Genomic DNA, 19,365 nt, shown 5'->3' with positions numbered 1-19,365 from the left:
TTATATAGCGCTGTTAATTCCATAGCACTTTACATACATTGGCAACACTGTCCCCATTGGGGCTCACAATCTAAAATTCCCTATCAGGATGTTTTTGGAGTGTGGCAGGAAACTGGAGACCCCGGAGGAAACCCACGCAGACACGGGGAGAACATACAAACTCCTTGCAGATGTTGTCCTTGGTGGGATTTCAACCCAGGACCCCAGCGCTGCAAGACTGCAGTGCTAACCACTGAGCCACCACAAGACTGCAGTACTAACCACTGAGCCACCACAAGACTGCAGTGCTAACCACTGAGCCACCACAAGACTGCAGTGCTAACCACTGAGCCACCACAAGACTGCAGTGCTAACCACTGAGCCACCACAAGACTGCAGTGCTAACCACTGAGCCACCACAAGACTGCAGTGCTAACCACTGAGCCACCGTGCCGCCCATCCCAACTAAAGCATGAAGATCCTGAACACAGGACCCCCCCCCCCCCCCCCATTGCCGTTCTATTAAAACAATCCCCTTTATTGCTGGTGGTGACATAGGGCTCCATCTTTACATTGGTTGTCCAGGATAAACAATAAAATTCCTGACGGATATTTTACCATTATAGTATACAGATTTTGTTTTATGTTTCTTGTTTTCATACCTTGGTCTTTATTTTGGGGGGGAAATAAAAACCTAGATTAGTGATCTTGCAATTTTCACACTAGCCCCAAACGAGAGAGAAAAGAGGGCCCCGCAACAGAGAAAAGAGGGCCCCGCAACAGAGAAAAGAGGGCCCCGCAACAGAGAAAAGAGGGCCCCGCAACAGAGAAAAGAGGGCCCCGCAACAGAGAAAAGAGGGCCCCGCAACAGAGAAAAGACGGCCCCGCAACAGAGAAAAGACGGCCCCGCAACAGAGAAAAGAGGGCCCCGCAACAGAGAAAAGAGGGCCCCGCAACAGAGAAAAGACGGCCCCGCAACAGAGAAAAGACGGCCCCGCAACAGAGAAAAGACGGCCCCGCAACAGAGAAAAGACGGCCCCGCAACAGAGAAAAGACGGCCCCGCAACAGAGAGACGAGGGCCCCGCAACAGAGAAAAGACGGCCCCGCAACAGAGAAAAGACGGCCCCGCAACAGAGAGACGAGGGCCCCGCAACAGAGAGACGAGGGCCCCGCAACAGAGAAAAGACGGCCCCGCAACAGAGAAAAGACGGCCCCGCAACAGAGAAAAGACGGCCCCGCAACAGAGAAAAGACGGCCCCACAACAGAGAAAAGACGGCCCCGCAACAGAGAAAAGACGGCCCCGCAACAGAGAGACGAGGGCCCCGCAACAGAGAAAAGACGTCCCTGCAACAGAGAAAAGACAGCCCCGCAACAGAGAGACGAGGGCCCCGCAACAGAGAAAAGACGGCCCCGCAACAGAGAGACGAGGGCCCCGCAACAGAGAGACGACGGCCCCGCAACAGAGAAAAGACGGCCCCGCAACAGAGAAAAGACGGCCCCGCAACAGAGAAAAGACGGCCCCGCAACAGAGAGAAGAGGGCTCTGCAACAGAGAGAAGAGGGCTCCGCAACAGAGATACGAGGGCCCCCCAACAGAGAGACGAGGGCCCCCCAACAGAGAGAAGAGGGCCCCCCAACAGAGAGAAGAGGGCTCCGCAACAGAGAGAAGAGGGCCCCCCAACAGAGAGACGAGGGCCCCGCAACAGAGAGAAGAGGGCCCCGCAACAGAGAGAAGAGGGCCCCGCAACAGAGACGAGGACCCCGCAACAGAGAGAAGAGGGCCCCGCAACAGAGAGAAGAGGGCCCCGCAACAGAGAGACGAGGGCCCCCCAACAGAGAGACGAGGGCCCCCCAACAGAGAGACGAGGGCCCCCCAACAGAGAGACGAGGGCCCCCCAACAGAGAGACGAGGGCCCCCCAACAGAGAGACGAGGGCCCCCCAACAGAGAGACGAGGGCCCCCCAACAGAGAGACGAGGGTCCCCCAACAGAGATAAGGAGGACCCCACAACAGAGATAAGAGGACCCCACAACAGAGAGAAGTTTGGCCCGCAAAAGAGAAGACGGCCCCAGAACAAAGAAGACGGCCCCAATATGTGTGTAGGGTATGTGAGAGCAGAGGGACACCGGCTGGAGCAGGGGAGGACCACTGTGGAATAGACGACTGGGAGCACCCGCTGTGGATTGCACCTGGGAGTGACGCAGATGTCTGGTATGATTCTCCTGGGGTGTCCGCTTTTTTAGGGGGTAAACTTAGCCCCGAAACCCGTGTTTCCCCAAAAATAATCCCTACCCAAAAATAAGCTGCACCACATTTTTTGGGGCAACAAAACAATATAAGACAGTGTCCTTCTTCAGGGAAAAGTCAAGAATTAATTTTCGACGGACGCCTATCAGAGGAAGAGTTCGGCTGCTTTCACACTTCCGTTGTTTTGCATCAGTCACAATCCGTTATGTGACTGATGTGACGGATGCGTTGGAGATTGTGGTACAACTGATGGGACGGATCCGTTAAAAAAACGGATCCGTTGTAGCAGTTTGTACCAGAATCCAGCTGTGTCTGCGGGTAACCTGAGTGACGTCACCACTGACAGCGCGACTCACTTCAGTTGCTCTGTGGCGCTCACAGAGAGCGGCGGTGTTCTACGGCTAGATATTTTCTAACCAGAAAGGAAACATCTGAGCATGCTCTGTTGCTAAAACACGGAACCGTCGCCGGAATCCGTCATTTGACGGATTGGATGGATTCAGGCGCCCATAGGCTTTCATTATAACCAACGATGAATGGCGACGGAATCCTGCGCACTGCGTTTTTTTCGACGCTACAAAAAACGTTACATTCTGCGTTGCTTCCGCCTGGTGATCAATCATTCCATGACTGATCAGTCGCATAGTGGATGCAGCGCAGTCCATCAGTCGCAACCCGTCGTTAGTACAAGTCTATGGGGAAAGAAATGGAATCCTGCAAGAGATTGTGACAGATGCAAAATAACGGAAGCTCACCTGCTCTTCCTTCCTTCTGCACAAGCTCATTATATGCTTCAGTACAAAACATGGGGTTATTGCTGCTATTATACACGTGAATTGTGACGACATGGACACCCAATGCCTAGCAGGGTTAGGCTATGTGCGCACGTTGCGTAATTACATGCAGTTACGCTGCGCTTTGTAGTGCAGCGTAACTGCATGCGTCCTGCGTCCCCTGCATAATCTATGGAGATTGTGCAGGGGCCGTGCGCACGTGGCGTCTTAGAGCGCAGCGCTTCGGCTGCTGCCCGAAGCGCGCGTTCTAAGAAGTGACATGTCACTTCTTCCGTGCGCTTTGCCGGCTGCCCCTGCTCTGTCTATGGCAGGAGCTTCAGGCAGAGCGCGCGTTCTCTGCCGGCACCATGCGCTTCAGAACGGAGCTTTTCAGCTGCGCTCTGAAGCGCACCTTTTAGGTGCAGTGCAGAGCGCACACGTGCGCACATAGCCTTAAAGTTTCTTAAAATTCAGCCAGACGTATTGTTCTTCTGTGTGTTAACTCATGTTTGCTAAACTATTGTTTGGGACCAGACCCCATTGTAATGTAGTTGTGTATTGCTAATCTAATTTAAATTACCTTAGTAGCCATTGTCTAGTCTGTGACTTGCAGACTTCATGTAAATATCCTCAGTCTTTCTATCCACATCATTTAAATGAACATTATCCATGCAGCTTGAAATTCATCCAATAAGAGAAGCAACCTTATACAACCAATCCGCTGAGGGCACAGTATATCCGAAGGGAAGGTTATGGCTATAAAGAGGGACTTTTTTAAGTCACCAATTGTTAATGGCTGTGCATGATCCAGTCTAAGCTCTTAGGAGCTGGCTAGGGGATCAGAACCAGGATGCCTTGTGGACTTGGTCTAGGGACTTTGGCTCCGACTACAGGATCACTTGGCTACAGGGCATCAATCTAGGGACTTCGATTCCGATTGGAGACCATATCCACAGTCTAGGGATTTCGACTCCGGCTGCCAGGATTATATCATCGTACCAGAGACTACTTAAGGAGGAAATCCAGGTTGGGACAATCCAGTCACCTGGCTACAGTCTTTGCGGACCTCAGCCAGCTTATTAAATCCAGCGTTATTCCAATCTCGGTGGGTGCCCGCCAAAAGCGGGGTGCTGCTGGATTGGAGTAAATAGCCCTGGAACCTCTGAGGCACGGACATTCTAATCCCTGGTGAGCCAGCGGAAGGGTGAGACTCTGTTGCCTGTTACATGTGTGTGTTGCTGGTTATGTGCCGTTAATTGTTTGGGGATCCAATAAAGTCTTAATATTGTGATTCCCTCACCCTGTGTTGTCTGAGTAGTGTTACGCCCACGGTTAAGGAGGTCGTGCGTAGGAGGTCGTGCGTTCCGTTGGGATGAGCCCTGAGCCACGCTGTCTTTCTAAAGGCGGCTGGGCCAGCGGACGAGAGCACCCACTGACCCCCGTGTCTCCACAGGAGAGCACCCACTGACCCCCGTGTCTCCACAGGAGAGCACCCACTGACCCCGTATCTCCACATGAATGTCTTGAAACAACAAGAAATTAAAGTCTAAAAAAGCCCCAGGGACCAGTGTGAAAATGGAGGAATTTTTTTTTTTGTTTTTAATACAGGTTGCAATATTAAAAGAAAAAAAATAATAAAAATTCAAGAGGAATCTGAATTCACTAGGTGATTTTCTGATAAGACATCACTTTCTCTGTTTCTGCAGGCGGCTTGGCTCGTCGCCCGTCTCTCTCCATCTAGGAGATCGGAAACAGATCCGTGCGTCTCGCATCCTGTGTTTTGCACATCTGTCACCTGAGCTCCACACAGAACAGATTACCGGCGAGGCCGGAGTCCGAAGAGGAGCAGATGAGAAGGTCCGGTTCTGCGGGGACGTGCGAAATCTCAAATCTAAGGAAGACGAAAACCCTGAGAACTGCGGACAGCGAAGAATCCACCGCGCAAAAGAAAGGGAGTGCGGAAAACGGGGGCGAGGCCGGCGCGGGTCCACACAGCAGAAGACTGAGCGGTTGTTCTTATTGGCACCATTGTGCGATGTTTTAATCGCTTTTTAAAGTAGAGGTGCGACGATTGAAAAACATCAATTCCAGAGTAACAATTTTTTCTCCCTTACTGTAGGGGATCATTTATTTTGTATTTTGATTGACCGGATTTTCATGGGCGTCGCAATATGAGATACTATTACTTTTTTTTATTACCTTTTTGTACTGGAAAAAAGGGGGTGGTTTAAACCATTTAATTTTTTTTTTACTTTTTTTCTTATTTTTAAGCTGGAAATATAATTTGCAAAGATATTGTAAAAGGGTTATTTACCCGCAGCGCTCCCACTGTGACCGTATTGTTTCTGGGTGGATAAACTGCAGCGATCTGAGCTCAACTTCGGCATCTGCTGTTGGAGGCAAGTGCTGGCTGTATAACACTGCAGTCAGCTCCATACACCGTGTAGTGGCCGCTCTCAGTACTGCAGTCAGCTCCATGCACCGTGTAGTGGCCGCTCTCAGTACTGCAGCTCAGCTCCATACACCGTGTAGTGACCGCTCTCAGTACTGCAGTCAGCTCCATACACCGTGTAGTGGTCGTTCTCAGTACTGCAGTCAGCTCCATGCACCGTGTAGTGGCCGCTCTCAGTACTGCAGTCAGCTCCATACACTGTGTAGTGGCCGCTCTCAGTACTGCAGCTCAGCTCCATACACCGTGTAGTGGCCGTTCTCAGTACTGCAGCTCAGCTCCATACACCGTGTAGTGACCGCTCTCAGTACTGCAGTCAGCTCCATACACCGTGTAGTGGTCGTTCTCAGTACTGCAGCTCAGCTCCATGCACCGTGTAGTGGCCGCTCTCAGTACTGCAGCTCAGCTCCATACACCGTGTAGTGGCCGTTCTCAGTACTGCAGCTCAGCTCCATACACCGTGTAGTGACCGCTCTCAGTACTGCAGTCAGCTCCATGCACCGTGTAGTGGCCGCTCTCAGTACTGCAGTCAGCTCCATGCACCGTGTAGTGGCCGCTCTCAGTACTGCAGCTCAGCTCCATGCACCGTGTAGTGGCCGTTCTCAGTACTGCAGTCAGCTCCATACACCGTGTAGTGGCCGCTCTCAGTACTGCAGTCAGCTCCATGCACCGTGTAGTGGCCGCTCTCAGTACTGCAGCTCAGCTCCATGCACCGTGTAGTGGCCGTTCTCAGTACTGCAGTCAGCTCCATACACCGTGTAGTGGCCGCTCTCAGTACTGCAGTCAGCTCCATGCACCGTGTAGTGGTCGTTCTCAGTACTGCAGCTCAGCTCCATACACCGTGTAGTGGCCGTTCTCAGTACTGCAGTCAGCTCCATACACCGTGTAGTGGCCGTTCTCAGTACTGCAGTCAGCTCCATACACCGTGTAGTGGCCGCTCTCAGTACTGCAGTCAGCTCCATACATCGTGTAGTGGCCGTTCTCAGTACTGCAGTCAGCTCCATATACCGTGTAGTGGCCGTTCTCAGTACTGCAGTCAGCTCCATACACCGTGTAGTGGTCATTCTCAGTACTGCAGTCAGCTCCATACACCGTGTAGTGGCAGTTCTCAGTACTGCAGTCAGCTCCATACACCGTGTAGTGGCAGTTCTCAGTACTGCAGTCAGCTCCATGCACCGTGTAGTGGTCGTTCTCAGTACTGCAGTCAGCTCCATACACCGTGTAGTGGTCGTTCTCAGTACTGCAGTCAGCTCCATACACCGTGTAGTGGCCGCTCTCAGTACTGCAGTCAGCTCCATGCACCGTGTAGTGGCCGTTCTCAGTACTGCAGTCAGCTCCATGCACCGTGTAGTGGCCGCTCTCAGTACTGCAGCTCAGCTCCATACACCGTGTAGTGGCCGTTCTCAGTACTGCAGTCAGCTCCATACACAGTGTAGTGGCCGCTCTCAGTACTGCAGCTCAGCTCCATGCACCGTGTAGTGGCCGCTCTCAGTACTGCAGCTCAGCTCCATACACCGTGTAGTGGCCGTTCTCAGTACTGCAGTCAGCTCCATACACCGTGTAGTGGCCGTTCTCAGTACTGCAGTCAGCTCCATGCACCGTGTAGTGGTCGTTCTCAGTACTGCAGCTCAGCTCCATGCACCGTGTAGTGGCCGTTCTCAGTACTGCAGTCAGCTCCATACACCGTGTAGTGGCCGTTCTCAGTACTGCAGTCAGCTCCATACACCGTGTAGTGGCCGCTCTCAGTACTGCAGCTCAGCTCCATACACCGTGTAGTGACCGCTCTCAGTACTGCAGTCAGCTCCATGCACCGTGTAGTGGCCGCTCTCAGTACTGCAGTCAGCTCCATGCACCGTGTAGTGGCCGCTCTCAGTACTGCAGCTCAGCTCCATACACCGTGTAGTGGCCGTTCTCAGTACTGCAGCTCAGCTCCATACACCGTGTAGTGACCGCTCTCAGTACTGCAGTCAGCTCCATGCACCGTGTAGTGGCCGCTCTCAGTACTGCAGTCAGCTCCATGCACCGTGTAGTGGCCGCTCTCAGTACTGCAGCTCAGCTCCATGCACCGTGTAGTGGCCGTTCTCAGTACTGCAGTCAGCTCCATACACCGTGTAGTGGCCGCTCTCAGTACTGCAGTCAGCTCCATGCACCGTGTAGTGGCCGCTCTCAGTACTGCAGCTCAGCTCCATGCACCGTGTAGTGGCCGTTCTCAGTACTGCAGTCAGCTCCATACACCGTGTAGTGGCCGCTCTCAGTACTGCAGTCAGCTCCATGCACCGTGTAGTGGTCGTTCTCAGTACTGCAGCTCAGCTCCATACACCGTGTAGTGGCCGTTCTCAGTACTGCAGTCAGCTCCATACACCGTGTAGTGGCCGTTCTCAGTACTGCAGTCAGCTCCATACACCGTGTAGTGGCCGCTCTCAGTACTGCAGTCAGCTCCATACATCGTGTAGTGGCCGTTCTCAGTACTGCAGTCAGCTCCATATACCGTGTAGTGGCCGTTCTCAGTACTGCAGTCAGCTCCATACACCGTGTAGTGGTCATTCTCAGTACTGCAGTCAGCTCCATACACCGTGTAGTGGCAGTTCTCAGTACTGCAGTCAGCTCCATACACCGTGTAGTGGCCGTTCTCAGTACTGCAGTCAGCTCCATACACCGTGTAGTGACCGTTCTCAGTACTGCAGTCAGCTCCATACACCGTGTAGTGGCCGTTCTCAGTACTGCAGTCAGCTCCATACACCGTGTAGTGGCCGTTCTCAGTACTGCAGTCAGCTCCATACACCGTGTAGTGACCGTTCTCAGTACTGCAGTCAGCTCCATACACCGTGTAGTGGTCGTTCTCAGTACTGCAGTCAGCTCCATACACCGTGTAGTGGCCGCTCTCAGTACTGCAGCTCAGCTCCATACACCGTGTAGTGGCCGCTCTCAGTACTGCAGTCAGCTACATACACCGTGTAGTGGTCGTTCTCAGTACTGCAGTCAGCTCCATACACCGTGTAGTGGCCGCTCTCAGTACTGCAGTCAGCTCCATACACCGTGTAGTGGCCGTTCTCAGTACTGCAGTCAGCTCCATACACCGTGTAGTGGCCGTTCTCAGTACTGCAGTCAGCTCCATACACCGTGTAGTGGCCGCTCTCAGTACTGCAGTCAGCTCCATACACCATGTAGTGGCCGCTCTCAGTACTGCAGCTCAGCTCCATACACCGTGTAGTGGCCGCTCTCAGTACTGCAGTCAGCTACATACACCGTGTAGTGGCCGTTCTCAGTACTGCAGTCAGCTCCATACACCGTGTAGTGGCCGCTCTCAGTACTGCAGTCAGCTCCATACACCGTGTAGTGGCCTTTCTCAGTACTGCACTCAGCTCCATACACAGTGTAGTGGCCGTTCTCAGTACTGCACTCAGCTCCATACACCGTGTAGTGGCCGCTCTCAGTACTGCAGCTCAGCTCCATACACCGTGTAGTGGCCGTTCTCAGTACTGCAGCTCAGCTCCATACACCGTGTAGTGGCCGTTCTCAGTACTGCAGCTCAGCTCCATACACCGTGTAGTGGTCGTTCTCAGTACTGCAGTCAGCTCTATACACCGTGTAGTGGCTGTTCTCAGTACTACAGTCAGCTCCATACACCGTGTAGTGGCCGTTCTCAGTACTGCAGCTCAGCTCCATACACCGTGTAGTGGCCGCTCTCAGTACTGCAGCTCAGCTCCATACACCGTGTAGTGGCCGTTCTCAGTACTGCAGTCAGCTCCATACACCAAGTAATCGCCGTTCTCAGTACTGCAGCTCAGCTCCATACACCGCGTAGTGGCCGTTCTCAGTACTGCAGCTCAGCTCCATACACCGTGTAGTGGCCGTTCTCAGTACTGCAGTCAGCTCCATACACCATGTAGTGGCCGCTCTCAGTACTGCAGCTCAGCTCCATACACCGTCTAGTGGCCGTTCTCAGTACTGCAGTCAGCTCCATACACCGTGTAGTGGCCGTTCTCAGTACTGCAGTCAGCTCTGTACACCGTGTAGTGGTCGTTCTCAGTACTGCAGTCAGCTCCATACACCGTGTAGTGGCCGTTCTCAGTACTGCAGTCAGCTCTGTACACCGTGTAGTGGCCGTTCTTGGCTCTGGGTGTGAGACGCTAACATAAAATATATTGGCCTGATGCAGCCAAGAAGTGAATGTTGGGTCCTGTGGAGCAAACAGAAGGGGGCCACCCCCTATGTCTCTACCCTATGAATGCCGCAATAGTTCAAATGGATATGTGTATATTTTTTTACCAGTTTTATTTTCAATGGGGTAAATGGGAGGTGATTTGAACTTTTATTTTGTTTTGTATTTTTTCACATTTTGTAAACTTTTTTTTATTATTTTTATTACTATTTAAATAATAATAATTATTAATATTATTATTATTATTATTATTATTATTAATAATAATAATAATAATAATAATAATAATAATAATAATAATAATAATAATAATATTTTACTAATCCCGCTAGGGGACTTTATGGATCACTAGTCTGATTACCTGTGCATTTCTGCTGATCAGAGCTGCACAGACAGACGGACAGCGATTACGTCACAATAGCGACAGGAGCCATCACCTGACCCGTCGCTACTATCAGCTCCCAGTGATCAAGTCAAAATGCTGCCGATGGCGGTGGCGAACGGGGTGGTCCCCGCACGGCCATTTAAATTGTGTTGTTGTATTTTGACAGCGTGATCTAATTGGCAAGCAGGTTTGGGTGGATCGCGCTGTTCAAATCAGCAGGGATGTGCAGGGATCATCGCCGCCTCACCGCAGCAGTACGCCATTGGTCCTGAAGGGTTTAAAAAATACACACGTGGTATCGCTGCATTCAGGAAAGCCAAATCTATAAAAATATTAAAACAACACAATTGGTAAACACAGTAATCAAAATAATTTCAAGAACTCCAAAATTAAGATTTTTTTTTTTGGTCATTGCAATATTACAAAAAAACTGTAACAAGCAAAACTGCAAAAAAACAAGCCCTCATGTCTATGTGGACAGAAAAAAAAAAAAAAAAAAAAAAGTTATGACTCTGGGAAGAAAGAGAGCAAAAAAAAAAAAAAAAATGACGGAAATGCAAAAATAAGTGGCCGCGACATGAAGGGGTTAATAAGTCAATTTGACTCAAAGCATCTTCATAAAAACAAAACAGGAGTAACGGATCCGTCAACAGCAACTTGTAGGAGGTAACTGCAAAAAAAACAAAAACGGATCCACTCCCTCTGTAGAGATATTTAGACCTGCAGACCCCAGTACATGTGTATACGAGGACCATAACGGGGGGGGGGGACACAGCGGCGCGGGCACTCACCAAATCCCGGGACGGCTTTCAGACTGGATTTGAGGCAGATTTTTTCCAGCCGGAGGTAACTGTATCTCAATAAGCAATTCCATAGGAACATCCAGTCCAGCCGGGTGCGATGGTTCATGATGATGACGCTCCGCTCCCCCGGAATAAATCCATCGCCTGTTATAACCACTTTGGCGCCAAATACCAGCTCCAGCAAAGCCTGAGACAGACGGAGAGAAGAGAGGTCATGTGCGGCCCTAAAGTCACCAAGACCGGAAACTATCAGCAGCAACTTCACAAATACACTGTGTGCAGAGGAGGACCAGAGGCGTCATCACAGAGATCAGGACTCTCATACAGTCACACTGCCCTGCAGAGTGTAAACCCCCCGGACCCTCTGTCCCCCCTCCCCCCCCCACACAGCCTATAACACTCACCAGTGTATAACCTCCGGCCCCTCGCTCCCCGAGCCAAAACCTCTGGCCCTTTCACCCTCTCGATATATATTCTCCGGCTCCCTGTCCCCTGGTCTATATACTCTGCTTCCCCCCCCCCCAGTATATAACCTCCGGCCTCTTCCCTGCCATCTGCCTTTGCTACCATGTGAGAGCGGCCGGTGGTGCAGAGCTCACTGATACCAGTGCGTCCTGTAATAGGAGACTCCGGGGTAACAAGTCTGTTCATGATGTTTATTCTTCCTGAATCTTCCCCATCACCTGAGTGATATTACCGAGAAGTGGAATGAGCCGCAGCAACTCAGCCATGAAGTGGAGACCCCGTAATGTTACAGAGCGGGGACCGTGTGCTGAGGAGCAGAGGACAGAAAAGTCACCACCGCTCTGCTGACCCCATAACTGCAGAGTCCAGACCTCCTCTGGTAACATCAGCACAAACACTGCGACCGTCGGGAGCTTCATGGCCAAGCAGCTACAGCCGTACATCACCAAGCACAATGCCGAGCCGTACATCACCAAGCACAATGCCGAGCCGTACATCACCAAGCACAATGCCGAGCCGTACATCACCAAGCACAATGCCGAGCCGTACATCACCAAGCACAATGCCGAGCCGTACATCACCAAGCACAATGCCGAGCCGTACATCACCAAGCACAATGCCGAGCCGTACATCACCAAGCACAATGCCGAGCCGTACATCACCAAGCACAATGCCGAGCCGTACATCACCAAGCACAATGCCGAGCCGTACATCACCAAGCACAATGCCGAGCCGTACATCACCAAGCACAATGCCGAGCCGTACATCACCAAGCACAATGCCGAGCCGTACATCACCAAGCACAATGCCGAGCCGTACATCACCAAGCACAATGCCGAGCCGTACATCACCAAGCACAATGCCGAGCCGTACATCACCAAGCACAATGCCGAGCCGTACATCACCAAGCACAATGCCGAGCCGTACATCACCAAGCACAATGCCGAGCCGTACATCACCAAGCACAATGCCGAGCCGTACATCACCAAGCACAATGCCGAGCCGTACATCACCAAGCACAATGCCGAGCCGTACATCACCAAGCACAATGCCGAGCCGTACATCACCAAGCACAATGCCGAGCCGTACATCACCAAGCACAATGCCGAGCCGTACATCACCAAGCACAATGCCGAGCCGTACATCACCAAGCACAATGCCGAGCCGTACATCACCAAGCACAATGCCGAGCCGTACATCACCAAGCACAATGCCGAGCCGTACATCACCAAGCACAATGCCGAGCCGTACATCACCAAGCACAATGCCGAGCCGTACATCACCAAGCACAATGCCGAGCCGTACATCACCAAGCACAATGCCGAGCCGTACATCACCAAGCACAATGCCGAGCCGTACATCACCAAGCACAATGCCGAGCCGTACATCACCAAGCACAATGCCGAGCCGTACATCACCAAGCACAATGCCGAGCCGTACATCACCAAGCACAATGCCGAGCCGTACATCACCAAGCACAATGCCGAGCCGTACATCACCAAGCACAATGCCGAGCCGTACATCACCAAGCACAGTTCTGCGTGTCGGGTGGAGCGGTGTAAAACCACCCCTACCAGACTCTGGAGGAGACGTGCTCTGTGCAGTGTAAGATCACACTTCTCTATTTGTGTCAGATGGAAGAGTTTGGGTTTGTTGAATGGAGGATGTTATCCTTTGGCTGTACAGATGGTGGAGGAGGAGGATGCTCCGGGCTGGTATCAGGGGGCGGCCGCAGCCTCTTAGCTCCAGTGATGGGAAATCTTAATTCTTCAGCATAAGACATTGTAGACAATTGTAGCCTCAGCTTTGTGGAAACAGTTTGGGGAAGACCCTTTTCTGGTCCCCATGACTGTGCACAAAGTCCATACAGACATGGAGGGGGGAGAAGATGAGACCGGATCCCAGTCCCACCCAATAATGGAGATTGTGAGCCCGGCCTCTTCCAATATATGAGGGTCTGACCTCACAAATGCTCTAAATGAGCGGGAGCTGCTATACCGGAGGAGGGACTGATTGTATAGTAATGTCTATGGGTGTAGGATGGGATGTGTAAGGGGCATATATTTTTTTCCCCATATAGTGTATACATACATTACTGATCCTGTACTGTTTCTGAGTTACCTCCTGTATTATACTTCAGAGCTGCACTCACTATTCTGCTGGTGCAGTCACTGTGTACATACATTACTGATCCTGAGTTACCTCCTGTATTATACTCCAGAGCTACACTCACTATTCTGCTGGTGCAGTCACTGTGTACATACATTACATTACTGATCCTGAGTTACCTCCTGTATTATACTCCAGAGCTGCATTCACTATTCTGCTGGTGCAGTCACTGTGTACATACATTACTGATTCTGAGTTACCTCCTGTATTATACTCCAGAGCTGCACTCACTATTCTGCTGGTGCAGTCACTGTGTACATACATTACATTACTGATCCTGAGTTACCTCCTGTATTATACTCCAGAGCTGCATTCACTATTCTGCTGGTGCAGTCACTGTGTACATACATTACTGATTCTGAGTTACCTCCTGTATTATACTCCAGAGCTGCACTCACTATTCTGCTGGTGCAGTCATTGTGTACATACATTACTGATCCTGAGTTACCTCCTGTATTATGCTCCAGAGCTGCACTCGCTATTCTGCTGGTGCAGTCACTGTGTACATACATTACATTACTGATCCCGAGTTACCTTCTGTATTATACTCCAGAGCTGCACTCTCTATTCTGCTGGTGCAGTCACTGTATACATACATTACTGATCCTGAGTTACATCCTGTATTATACCCCAGAGCTGCACTCGCTATTCTGCTGGTGCAGTCACTGTGTACATACATTACATTACTGATCCCGAGTTACCTTCTGTATTATACTCCAGAGCTGCACTCTCTATTCTGCTGGTGCAGGCACTGTGTACATACATTACATTACTGATCCCGAGTTACCTTCTGTATTATGCTCCAGAGCTGTACTCGCTATTCTGCTGGTGCAGGCACTGTGTACATACATTACATTACTGATCCTGAGTTACCTCCTGTATTATACTCCAGAGCTGCACTCTCTATTCTGCTGGTGCAGTTACAGTGTACATACATTACATAGTTCTGCCTGTAATGGGAACCTCTATAGTGAGTACGGGAGTCTCTTACCACGGGGAGGGTCAGCCACGTTGCCACGATCCGATCAGTCAGCCACCGATACCAGCTCGGAGACACAAACATCAAAGGCAGAAATGGGCCGAGCATAAAAATGCTCCCGAAAAAACTTCCAAGAAACAAAGTGCAGACAAAGTAAACCCCTCTCCATGACACCATGGCTCTGAAAAACAAGAAAACAGGGAGCGTTAGTGCAAACAAATGAGGCAGCGAGGAACATTCAGCAGCGGGGAGACCGCAGCCGGCGGAGGACACGGCCCAGGAACAACAAATAACCTACTAGACGCTGATCACATAGAGAAGACACCACCTGATCCCAGAAATAAACAACCCCGCTGTGTAACCGGGGGCAGAATATAGGAACGGTGCGAGCAACCGAAACCCTCACCTCCAAACACTCATCTCTGGATGAAGTGGTCCGGGCACAGTCTACCCCCGATGTCACCTCATCTGCCCATTCTCCTTCTGTAGTCCCAGCAACACCTGCCATTCCCTACACACACACACACACACAACACCCCTGTGCAAGGAAAACAGAGCAGCCCCATTCACCCAAGAGTTCTTGTGCCTTAACAGAAAAGACTGTGCGAGTACATGTCCTACCCTAGTAATCCCAGCAGCCTCATCTCCAGTAGTCCTAGCAGTCCCTTTTCCCCGGTAGACCCAGCAGTCCCTTTTCCCCGGTAGACCCAGCAGTCCCTTTTCCCCGGTAGACCCAGCAGTCCCTTTTCCCCGGTAGACCCAGCAGTCCCTTTTCCCCGGTAGACCCAGCAGTCCCTTTTCCCCGGTAGACCCAGCAGTCCCTTTTCCCCGGTAGACCCAGCAGTCCCTTTTCCCCGGTAGACCCAGCAGTCCCTTTTCCCCGGTAGACCCAGCAGTCCCTTTTCCCCGGTAGACCCAGCAGTCCCTTTTCCCCGGTAGACCCAGCAGTCCCTTTTCCCCGGTAGACCCAGCAGTCCCTTTTCCCCGGTAGACCCAGCAGTCCCTTTTCCCCGGTAGACCCAGCAGTCCCTTTTCCCCGGTAGACCCAGCAGTCCCTTTTCCCCGGTAGACCCAGCAGTCCCTTTTCCCCGGTAGACCCAGCAGTCCCTTTTCCCCGGTAGACCCAGCAGTCCCTTTTCCCCGGTAGACCCAGCAGTCCCTTTTCCCCGGTAGACCCAGCAGTCCCTTTTCCCCGGTAGACCCAGCAGTCCCTTTTCCCCGGTAGACCCAGCAGTCCCTTTTCCCCGGTAGACCCAGCAGTCCCTTTTCCCCGGTAGACCCAGCAGTCCCTTTTCCCCGGTAGACCCAGCAGTCCCTTTTCCCCGGTAGACCCAGCAGTCCCTTTTCCCCGGTAGACCCAGCAGTCCCTTTTCCCCGGTAGACCCAGCAGTCCCTTTTCCCCGGTAGACCCAGCAGTCCCTTTTCCCCGGTAGACCCAGCAGTCCCTTTTCCCCGGTAGACCCAGCAGTCCCTTTTCCCCGGTAGACCCAGCAGTCCCTTTTCCCCGGTAGACCCAGCAGTCCCTTTTCCCCGGTAGACCCAGCAGTCCCTTTTCCCCGGTAGACCCAGCAGTCCCTTTTCCCCGGTAGACCCAGCAGTCCCTTTTCCCCGGTAGACCCAGCAGTCCCTTTTCCCCGGTAGACCCAGCAGTCCCTTTTCCCCGGTAGACCCAGCAGTCCCTTTTCCCCGGTAGACCCAGCAGTCCCTTTTCCCCGGTAGACCCAGCAGTCCCTTTTCCCCGGTAGACCCAGCAGTCCCTTTTCCCCGGTAGACCCAGCAGTCCCTTTTCCCCGGTAGACCCAGCAGTCCCTTTTCCCCGGTAGACCCAGCAGTCCCTTTTCCCCGGTAGACCCAGCAGTCCCTTTTCCCCGGTAGACCCAGCAGTCCCTTTTCCCCGGTAGACCCAGCAGTCCCTTTTCCCCGGTAGACCCAGCAGTCCCTTTTCCCCGGTAGACCCAGCAGTCCCTTTTCCCCGGTAGACCCAGCAGTCCCTTTTCCCCGGTAGACCCAGCAGTCCCTTTTCCCCGGTAGACCCAGCAGTCCCTTTTCCCCGGTAGACCCAGCAGTCCCTTTTCCCCGGTAGACCCAGCAGTCCCTTTTCCCCGGTAGACCCAGCAGTCCCTTTTCCCCGGTAGACCCAGCAGTCCCTTTTCCCCGGTAGACCCAGCAGTCCCTTTTCCCCGGTAGACCCAGCAGTCCCATTTCCCAGTAGGCCCAGCAGAGCGTGTCTTCTCTAACAGCAGTATAAATATGTCCTCTCCCCAGTAACTCCAGCAGTGCCCTTCTGCCAGCTCCAGTAGTGATATAAGGCATCCAAACAGCAATGACACCCCCAGTAGTGAAAGCAGAGCTCCTTCCTCCATATATTTTCCTCCAGAGGCGGACATGACACAGACGTCCATGGCTGCTACGGTGGAAGATAAAAGAAGAGCCAGTGAAAGTCAGCAGATCACCGAAATAGGAGAAGCAGATGCCAACTACTGGTACTAAGAGTGTAATATTCCCCCAGTAATCCCAGCAGGACGCGCCTCATCTTCACCCAAAAACAATGTATTTTTCATTTTCTTTATTGTTCCCCTCCGTAGCCAAGACTATGTCTTTTTGTCACTCCAATGGCCACAGCCTAACCCTCTCTTTCCCCATAGTAGTCACCGGTTATACTGCTTCCCCTTCGGTCCCACCATGCACCCTCAGATTGTGGATCTAAGCCCAATGTCCTCCTAAGTGGTGCCGGCAGCACCCGTCACCCGGCAGATCAGCCAAACCTCAAGACACACAGGTTTGGGGTGAGCTCCAGCTGCGGCTCCTCCACCCATATTTACAGCTCATTTTTGCACCAGTATAAAGTGTGCGGAGCCAGATCCTGCGCCACCGAAGCGTCACAGGTGGTGGGAAAGCGGCTCATTACTGGCGGAAACTGTGCGTCTACCTGAGCGGATATAAACAGTAATTATCACGAGCTTTATACCTTCATCATGTGACAGAAGTATCAAAACCAAAAACATTGATGACAACGGGCAAGGACGGCGCCATTTTTTCATCCTTAGGCGTTAAGGGATTTTTTTTCATTTTTGCAACCTGTGGAAGAAGTTGCCAACTCTTTAAATCCATTTGGCGGCAGATGTGTCCACTAATTTGTGGCCACAATCAGGGATCACAGTGCTTTGGACGTTCCGTATTTTTGCTGCGTTGCACGGTACAAGCACAGTGCAGGGGATTTCTAGAAATCCCATGCCCACTGTGCTTGTTTTTCCCGCAGCGTGAACTGACCTGCGGTGTGGCTTCCCGAGCCGCGGCGTGTCAATTTATTGCTGCGGAGCCTCGAGTATTCTCCGCAGGGAGAACATAGAGAAAGTCCACAGCTTACCGCACCGTGATCATGGGCACAGGCAGCTGCGGTCTCCTGCGGAGAACACTCACGGCCCCGCAGCATTGAATCTAGCTCAAGAGAGGTGATTATTCCCCTATACTCTGCCCTGGTCACACCCCACCTGGAATACTGGGGACAGTTCTGGGCCCCAATTCAAGAAAGACATCGATAGATTGGAGCAAGTCCAGAGAAGAGCACCCAAGATGGTAGAAGGTCTGCAGACCATGTCCTGTGAAGACCGGCTACAAGAACTAAAGGGGAGGCTGAGAGGAGACTTAATAGCGGTCTACAAATACCTGAAATGTCACAGGACAGAGGGAACCACCCTATTCTCATTAGCAAAAGGAAGTGCAAGAAGCAACGGGAGGAAACTAAAAGGAAGGAGATGCAGATTAGACATTAGGAAAATCTTTCTGACAGTGAGGGCAGGCAGAGAGTGGAACAGGCGGCCACGAGAGGCAGTGAGGGCAGTCAGAGAGTGGAACAGGCGGCCACGGGAGGCAGTGAGGGCAGTCAGAGTGGAACAGGCGGCCACAGGAGGCAGTGAGGACAGTCATAGAGTGGAACAGGCGGCCACGGGAGGTAGTGAGAGCAGTCAGAGAGTGGAACAGGTGGCCACGAGAGGCTGTGAGGGCAGAAAGTGGAACACGGGACCACGGGAGGTAGTGAGGGCAGTCAGAGAGTGGAACAGGCGGCCACGAGAGTCAGTGAGGGCAGAAAGTGGAACAGGCAGCCACAGGAGACAGTGAGCTCTCCATTAATGGAAATCTTGAAGCGGAAGCTGGATAAACATATAGCTGGGATGATTTAGGAAAGCCTGCACTCGCAGGGGGTGGGACCCGATGGCCCTTGAGGTCCCTTCCAACTCTACTATTCTATGATTCTAGGAGAGGACATGCTGCATCGAGGACATAGCAGGTCCGGATTGTGGGCACACACCCTAATGTTATGTTCACACCTGGCATTTTGCAGTGTTCTACACCACCAGCATAATCACATTTCTGACCTCTCATGCACACGCTTATTTTTCCGCACCTATTTTGAGTCGTGCTGGGTATTTGCCATGACACAGATTGTCAATTCTTTCAGTGTTTTTGCAGAATGGTTGAAAAACACAAGTAAAAAAAAATGTAACAAAAATGCAATTATTGCACCACTTTGGTTTTTGGTGCAAAAATGCAATATGCAAACAAACCCTTTAGCCATGTTCACATGCAGCGTTTTTTTTTTGCTACATTTTTTATGCAAAATATAAACCACGCTTTTTCCCCCCGACAGTTTGAGAACTGCAGCATGTCAATCCTTTCAGCGTTTTTGCAGCAGTTTTTCCACTCATAGACAGCAATGAAAAAAGTGAAAAAAAAAAAGTGCTGCAAAAATAAATATCTCCGAAGTGTTTAACTTTATTAAAACATGTAATAGACAGAGCACACTTGTAATGCACATCTCCAAAAAAAGTGACGAACGCTGTAAAGTTGATATTTTAATGGCAGCGTTTTTACGGTCATAAAATGCTGTGTGTGAACATAGCCCAAGTCCCTGTTTTGGAAATGTAATTCTGAAAAGTGCTTCACACAAAATGC

At 51.6% G+C, this 19,365-nt stretch overlaps 1 protein-coding gene across 3 annotated transcripts in view; it reads right to left on the bottom strand.

The window, feature by feature from the left end:
- LCLAT1 (lysocardiolipin acyltransferase 1) overlaps window positions 1–19,365 on the bottom strand; it is a 130,957-nt gene that overhangs the window by 99,750 nt on the left and 11,842 nt on the right. For all 3 annotated transcript variants that reach the window (XR_012751566.1, XM_075339049.1, XM_075339050.1), the window contains exons 2-3: window positions 14,425–14,593; window positions 10,788–10,986 (exon numbers count right to left, since the gene is read on the bottom strand). Coding sequence is in view for 2 of the 3 variants with exons in the window: in XM_075339049.1 (XP_075195164.1) it covers window positions 10,788–10,986; window positions 14,425–14,589 (364 nt within the window). In the remaining variant the exon portion in view is untranslated. The remainder of the gene's footprint in view (window positions 1–10,787; window positions 10,987–14,424; window positions 14,594–19,365) is intronic.

The sequence above is a fragment of the Anomaloglossus baeobatrachus genome, chromosome 3 (assembly GCF_048569485.1).
Source record: "Anomaloglossus baeobatrachus isolate aAnoBae1 chromosome 3, aAnoBae1.hap1, whole genome shotgun sequence".
Lineage (NCBI taxonomy): Eukaryota > Metazoa > Chordata > Amphibia > Anura > Aromobatidae > Anomaloglossus > Anomaloglossus baeobatrachus.
Note: the sequence above shows the minus strand (reverse complement) of the source record. Positions and strands in the feature narration are given on the sequence as shown.